The sequence below is a fragment of the Nicotiana sylvestris genome, chromosome 1 (genome assembly GCF_000393655.2).
Source record: "Nicotiana sylvestris chromosome 1, ASM39365v2, whole genome shotgun sequence".
NCBI lineage: Eukaryota > Viridiplantae > Streptophyta > Magnoliopsida > Solanales > Solanaceae > Nicotiana > Nicotiana sylvestris.
Genome location: NC_091057.1, coordinates 116555070 through 116563158, shown reverse-complemented (window position 1 = coordinate 116563158; position 8089 = coordinate 116555070). Strand labels below are relative to the sequence as shown.

Genomic DNA, 8089 nt, shown 5'->3' with positions numbered 1-8089 from the left:
TGATGCAAATTAGATCATCGGTTCAACTGATTCTAAGTCTACAAGTGGATATGTATTCACTATTGGTTGAGGAGCGGTATCTTGGAAGTCGTCCAAACAAACTTATATTGCACGTGAAGAAGCTGAATGGATCCGGAATTTCTTGGAAAACATTCCATTTTGGCCCAAACCATTGGCACCAATATGCATACATTGCGATAATCAAGCGGCAATTGTAAAGCTGGGAGCTTTATGTATAACGGTAAATCTCGTCATATACGACGAAGACATAAAACCATTAGGCAATTACTCTCTAGAGGAATTATCATGATTGACTACGTAAAGTCAAGTGATAATGTGTCGGATCCACTTACAAAAGGTCTAACTAGAGAGGTAGTTGAGAAATCATAGAGTAGAATGGGACTATGGACGAGAACAAGTCATTGTGACAGTAACTCTACCTAGAAGACTGGAGATCCCAAGATCTAGGTTCAAGGAGATCAAACAAAGTCATTAATGAAGGTTTAACATTGTCAACTAAAATTTTGGTTCATTCTCGTGATGAGACAATGTTCAGTACCAAGAATAAAACATAAAGGATTTTTAATTATTTTTAAATTTGATATGGGGTATATCAAATAGTGTATCTACGGGATGACACGTTTAGGAATCACATATATAAGTGTGAAGTGTTAGCCGCTTCAAGGAGAATTTTGTAAGGTTAGTTCTCTACACACTTATGAAACCAGTCGGTGTTCATGGCTGAAACGAACACAACAATGAGAACCAAAGACGATTAAAGGTTGATTGTGTGACTTATGGTTGTCTAGGTATAGAACAAAGTTCGACGGTTCAAAGATATCAAATCTACCGATTAACCGAGTATATCTGACATAAGTTCACTACAGAAAGTTCAAAGGGAAATCTACTTATCCAGATGCGATTAATCCTTGCTTGCGAATCACACAATTTTTCATACATACTTCTGTGATATAGCCATTCCCCATTTATGTGGGGGATTGTTGAGTTTTTTTAAGCTATTTTAGCTTGAAAGATGGTGAATGAGAAATGGAGAAAAAATAAAATATTTGAGTTTCCCTCCTTGACAAAGGGACATTGTACCATATTGAAGGAAGAAAAAACGTTTGATGAGTATATATACAATTGCTCTTCTTCTAGCTCTTAATGAGTTAAGAAGAAGGCAAGACTCGCGTCTTCGTCGATGTCGCCCGCTCGGCTCAGCTTCGGGTTCGGTCGATTGATTGATTAATTTTTTGAATTTGTTAATAGTAAATATTAACGTAATATTATTAAATATCCGTTTTTGTAACGGAAAATTAATATTAAATCCAAATTAATTTCTCCGCTAGTCCATTTTTTGTAACGGAAAGTAATTTCGTTGCCCGGCCGTTTTGCGTAACAGAAAAGTAATTTCCTCTGCATTTGAGTTCTCGTTTTAATTTGCGTAAATGGCCATTACGTTATGGCCGTTTTACGTAACTGACCCTCTTCGTTTGAGCTCAACAGGTTGGGGCTATAAATAGCAGTCCATTCTCTCAAATTTTCCATACGAAATTCTGAATTCTCCTCCTTTCTCCTGCATTGTTTTAACTACAAAGAAAGCAATAGTAAGTGTGATTTACTACCGATCATTGTGTTTGCTGAAATATTGGGGTTTGAAGTACTGCTACACCAGTGTGTAATTCGTTCTATCCTGTGAGGAAATAATCCACAACCTTGGGTACTAGGAGAGGATTAAATTATTTAAGGAAACACTATGAATTCAGTAAGCTCGAATTAAATTCTGATTCTTTTACATTTCTGTTTATATGTTATTTTATCTTCTCCAGGATTATTTTACAAATACAGTTTACTAACAAAAACATTTTTTGTTTTCTTGCCTTTTTGTTAGTCAGTTGCTGCTGTGTTCTCGCTCTTGTTGTTGCCCTCTTGCTTTGACTTAATCTTGGAGCAGCAAAAAAATGTCCAATTTCTCTTATAGTTTCTTTTCTCTGAAGTACTCGGGATATTATTATTTGGGGATGTCATTCTGCGGTTTGTTTTGGTGGATTGAAGTGTTATTGTTTATGTAAATGGTATAGGGTTGGAAAGATCCTTGATTTAATTTCCTTTATGACATTGCATGTTTTTGCAATTTGATCATATTAGATTTATATAAATGATACAACAATTGCCAAAGATCCCTGATTAAATTTCCTTTATGACACTGTTCTTGATTTATTTTCTATAATTATTGCAACATTTAGTTTTCTAGTCTTGCAAGCCTTTGAAAATATTGGCGTGGAATTAAAATATTAGAGGATTGATTATAGAGAAACATAATTGATTACTTATTGTGCCCAAAGTTCCTTCCAAGAATGAATGTTATTATCTATGTCTAATGTTCCAAAATAATTCATTGCATCAAACAAGTTATTTACAACTATAAAATTACTCCCTCCGTTCACTTTTACTTGTTCACTTTGGATTTTTCACATCTCTAAAGAAATAATAATTATAATATGTATCTTATCATATAACCCCTAATAATGATAGCATTTCAAAAAGTTTTCTTGGGAAATAATTTTGAAAATGAGAAATTAATGACAAGGGTAAAATAGGAAAAACAGTGATTGTTTTTCTCTTGATTTAGTATAGTGGACAAGTAAAAGTGAAAATGTATTTTTTGTATAATGGACAAGTAAAAGTGAACGGAGGGAGTATAAAATAAAAAAGTAAAAATAGCACGGTCTAGCCAATTTTCGGACTGGTCATTCAAAAATAGTCAGCGTTTGCCAAGTCATTGAAAAATAGCCACTATTTTGCTGCAAGAGAGACCGGTCCAGCATAATATACTGGAGTTCGGTGCACTTGTGTATGACCTTCCAGCATATTATGCTGGACCAGTATATTTTGCTGGCTCCAGTATAATATACTGGAGTTTGGAGCACCGGTGCTCCAAACTCCAGTATATTATGCTGAACCGGTATATTATACTGAAACTCCAGTATATTATGCTAGAGTATTTTTCCGGATTGTGAATAGTGTTTTTGTTCAGATTTATCTTTACATAAAAAGTGACTAAATTTCGATTACTTTTGAAACTGTGGCTATTTTTGAATGACCACTTGTAAATCTGGCTATTTTTGAATTTCTCCAAATAAAAAAGAGAGAATCCTAATATCAAATTTCGCAATGGTTAACCTGCATTTTGCCATATATACTTGGATTTCTCCGTTTTCTCTTTCCTTTTGTCTTTTAAGTCTATAAATAGCAATTAATAATGCAACTGTGCAATTTATTAAACTCCATAGCAAAGCATGTCCTAGCTCTAAACACTGCAGATTTTCCAAAACCTATTCAGAGATTCTCCAATTACAAAAGGTAAGGTCTGTTCAAGTCCACCTAGTTAAGTCATCACGAAAATGCAGAGGCTAAGCCAAAACATCTACCTGCATCTGAAGACAGCCAGAAGTTTAGCATTTAGCCACTATAAGCTTCAAACATGCTATACTAGCCGATAACAAACATGATGACAGAGTGTGTGTGTGTGTGTAATCCCTCAAAAGCAGCAATAACAATAATGCGCTACTTAGAACATTATGAACTGAAAACATCACAAGTGCAATCAAGAATGTTTTCACAAGATTAAGCTGATTGAAACAAGGAGAGCTTTTATGTTATCAAGATTGATTTTTGCAAGAGATGTGAACAGTAAAAAAAACAACCAACAAGCACCTGAAGCGTGGCAACAGAAGCAAATTTCTTTCATACTGATGTACATCCCCTGAGATTGTGGAGTTAATGATTTTGACAAGCAAGGGAAATACCAGTACTACAAGAATCAATTTGCCAAACACATAATTACTACTATATTCAAACTTCTCCAAGTTATGTTGGATAGGAAGTAGATCTGGGAAGAAACATTCCTAGCATAATAGTTGTGAATCCATGTTATAACTAAGATTTGGTTACATTAGAGAAGACATAGAGAAAACACCAAAAGGTAGACACCTGATATGTCACAGAGTAGTTGATAGATCTAAAAATTAAGACAAGCCAAGGCATGCGTTGGTGCCGAGCATCTACTCCACCTTGCAATTGGAGTTGGTTTAAATCATACCTCAATTAAGAAAAGACCCTCCCTCTAAAAATTGTCATGTGCACGAAATTGAGTTGTAGTTATAAACTTAAGGTATTTTGGATTTGAATATCTTATTAGCACTACAGCATATGCTTCATAATAGAATCATTTTTAGATTGGATTTCCCAATCTTGTTAGGCAAACAAGAACAAACTCATAGCTGCTGCTAAGCATGAGCCAGTGAGATTCTTTAATTAAATTCTTTATTATTTTTAGATGAATCGCTAGCTTTACTAAACCATTAAGAACCACAAAAACTAAGTCTCGCAGGCACCATGTGTTATATTTCCCATCTGCAGTGGTGAAGCTTATAATCAAATTCTATATCCAATTATGCTAGAGTATGATAAGAAAGAACCCATAAAGTATCATGCCACTAAATGGATACAGGAGGAATATGAACACAACTAAGATCAGCATTCTTCTCCTCTTCCTATGTCAAACAAACAAACGAAAAAATCGGCATCACAGAGAAGTAGATAGTGAAGCACATAAAGCCAGCGATATAATATATTATTATACATGTGTAATGTCTAAGTAGTCTTTAATACGAAATAAGTAATTTTTACGTCAGTAAGCATGATGAGATGAGCTTAAATGGAGCGATATGGGACAATGAAGATTCATATAGTCACCTCAACTTGCCTGGGGCTGAGGCATAATAGTTGTTTGTAAGTCAGTAAGCAATGATATAAAGGAAAAAACATATGCCTAGATGCACGAAATTTTGTCAATGAGACAGATAAATGCGTAAGCAGAGTAAGATAGAAAACATAAGTGCGTAATTGCAGCATCTCACTAGCAGGGGAGCTCTCGCCTGAAAAAGGAACGTTCATAACTGAGTCCAATAAACAAATAACAGTTGCTAAGACAGCATATCTGCATTTCAAGAGAAAGGAAATCTTGTTTAGATGAGACAACATCATCTTACCAAAAAATTGAAAGCCCAGTTTTCAGGAATAACGTTGAGATAAGGACCTCAAAAATTGACAATAAAAGTGCCAAGCAGAAGATAAGAATGATGGTGTTCAGAAAGTCTTGGGAATTTCCTGGAAACTGCTTTTCTTTTCATCTTCTTTTGGGAAAAGTAGGTAATTAAAAAGTAGATTAACTTATAAAAAGAGGGTTAAAGTGATAACATTCAGAATTTGGGGGCTGTTGTAGAAGTTGGTTCAATTTTGGTTTGAGTCAAACAAAACCACCAAAAGGTTGTTTTTTTGTTTTCTTTTGATTTTGTTTTTTGTTTGTTCTCTAGAATACAATGTTGTCCTAATAAGCAAACGGACATAATTTCTTCTTTTAGAAATCCTTTTTTCAAGGCCAAACATTGCCTTAAGACACTTGAGCTTTTGCAAGGCGCACAGCATAGTGGTGAAGTTTTTGGCTGCGCCAAATGTCAGAATCAAGGAGCCAAAGGCTAAACGAAAATTTGCAAGGAAATAGCAGCTCTATGTTAATATCTATACCTTTTCAGTTAGCTTCACGAGATAAGGCATGCATAACAAATAGGAAATCTATCCAATTATCAGCCACCTGTTGCATGTACTTCAACTCCCACCTGCAGACTGTCAATCAGACCATCTTGTATTTAGGCAAAACGGTTTATTTGATTATTCATTATTGTACAAGTGCAAGGGGAAACAAATGTAAAAAAACAGAATTGGAAAGAAACTGAATGCAGTCTTTATTTTCTGGATATGCTCAGTAGTGTAATCTGAGGACCTTCGATTTTTCAATACAAAATCTGATTCCCACAATTTCAGGCTATTACTGCATATACATCCTTGTAATTGGCAACTCTTTTATTTGCTCACTGTTATACTTGAATTATCATCTTGAAACTATTTAAAGCTCTCTTGCCTTAAGATTCGTTGCTTAGCAAGCCTTGACCACTACACAAAAAGCCTAAAATTATGAAGATTCACCAAATCCAGCTTTCACCCCCCACCCCCACCCCTTTTCTTTCGAAGAGAATCTAAGACTTCTCTCATTGGGGGTAATGGTGGAAATAGTTGAGAGAAGTATAGTAATTAAAGTTGATGAGCTGTCATAAGGGAAAACAGAATAGTTCATAATAGATCGAAGTTAATGACAACTCTATACTGATTCATCTTGCCATGAAAATAACCAGCTGTAGTCCTACCGATTTCTTATCTGTTTATATATCTTGTGATTCGTCACCTCACTAAGAAATTTTAACAGCAGCACATTCAACCTGATTTGAACTGGAATCATTCAAAAACCAGATTTCATGGTTAGAGAAGGGCCATGTTTCCATTGTGGCATCGAGCGTAAGTTCTATTGACCACCTATATCCCACCTTTTGTGTTTATCAATAATCTCATGCTTAAAAAGGGTACTTCATTCAGTGATGCTTAGAATTTTTGTTCCTGATCTTCAGCAAATAAAATTTGTAGGCTCACATGCATGAAACACTAAGTCCCCAAATTTCCCAAAATTGCTTATCTGCTAAATATAAAACATAGAGTACTTTATTTCTCTCACCTCTCGAGCCAAATGTTAATTGATTTCCAGTACAGCAGCCATTAGTCAAACAGGAGCCGAGGTCATCTAGGATAAATTGCAGATATGGTCCCCAATCTCTGGCATTCATTCACAGTTAGTCCCCCTTTATTTAATATTTTGGCAACTGTGGTCCGTAAGTTCTAGATGATGTATATTCCGAACTTTTTTTGAGCAAAAGTTGTTCATAGACAGCTCGATTTAGAACAGCAAGCAACATGGAGGGGAAAGGTCCTGAATGAATGTATCCGATTCTTGAGCTACTTTAAGTCGAGCTAAAACTTCATGTTGAAGACATAATTAAGTAAATAAAAGTGCTCCCTCTAACCGCTTAAGCTTTTAGATGAGACGGACACACACTTCACCATGGTATCAGAGCAGGCAGAAGTCCTGAGTTCGAGTCTCACGGCTAACCAATACCAAAAAAGAATTTCCACGTGCTTGGCTCATCAAAAAGAATCAAGCCCGCACGTGAGGGGGCATGTTGAAGAAATAATTAAGTAAATAAAAGTACTCTAACACACATTCCTTCTACATGCTTGTCAAAAATCTTCTGTGTCAAGCTCTTTGTAAACGGGTCTGCCAAATTGTCCTCTAGCGCAATCTTCAACACTCTTGCATCACCTCTCTGAGTTATATCCCGAATTAAGTGTTATTTACGCTCAATATGCTTACTCCTTTTATGGCTTCTTGGTTCCTTCGAGTTTGTAACTGCACCACTATTGTCACAATAAAGTACAATTGGTGCTTGAACCGAAGGGACCACATTAAGCTCTTTCAGAAAGTTCCTGAGCCAAACAACCTCTTTAGCTGCCTCAGATGCAGCCACATATTCGGCTTCCATGGTGGAATCAGCAACACATGATTGCTTGATGCTCCTCCAACTTTTGGCTCCACCTCCTAAGGTAAAAACATATCCTGAGGTAGATTTTCTAGAGTCTCTATCTGACTAGAAATCTGAATCAGTATATCCGCACGTGAGGGGGCATGTTGAAGAAATAATTAAGTAAATAAAAGTGTGCTCTCCCTAACAACTTAAGCTTTTAGATGAGATGGTCACACACTTCAAAACTTCATTCACACAATTGTCCAGAGTCCACACTTTCTAGAAACTAAAACATCATAAACTAAGAAGTTTATATTTGCTCAGGGTGCTCAAAGAACGGGCTGGTCGTTCCCAATCTATCCAGTTATTAATGTTCACACCATGTAATAAATCTTTAATTGTATACTTGTCATAGCTATGGTCCAGTGCTTTCGATACTATGACAAGTCATGAATCTGGACAACTCTTTTCCTTCAACGAGGGAGTGATGAAACCAAAATAAAAGATATTGACACCGTTTACATATTACTATTTGACATGAGGTCTTCCAATAGAAAGGTATCCTTTAAAATCCTGCATGCCCTCAAAACATGAACAGACTTGAAGTACTGAAGGTT

The 8089-nt window shown here is 35.8% G+C and overlaps 1 protein-coding gene across 20 annotated transcripts in view; it reads right to left on the bottom strand.

Moving 5' to 3' along the window:
- Positions 1-3189: 3189 nt before the first annotated feature.
- The window catches only part of LOC104245192 (uncharacterized), a 31999-nt gene continuing 27099 nt past the window's right edge, over positions 3190-8089 (bottom strand). For 14 of the 20 annotated variants that reach the window (XR_011404929.1, XR_011404931.1, XR_011404930.1 and 11 more), the window contains one exon: positions 4600-5688. Coding sequence is in view for 1 of the 20 variants with exons in the window: in XM_070167237.1 (XP_070023338.1) it covers positions 5671-5688 (18 nt within the window). In the remaining 19 variants the exon portion in view is untranslated. Of the gene's footprint in view, positions 3438-4599; positions 5689-8089 lie in introns of those variants that run through there. The other 6 variants (XM_070167223.1, XM_070167216.1, XM_070167220.1 and 3 more) reach the window with 6 other exon arrangements.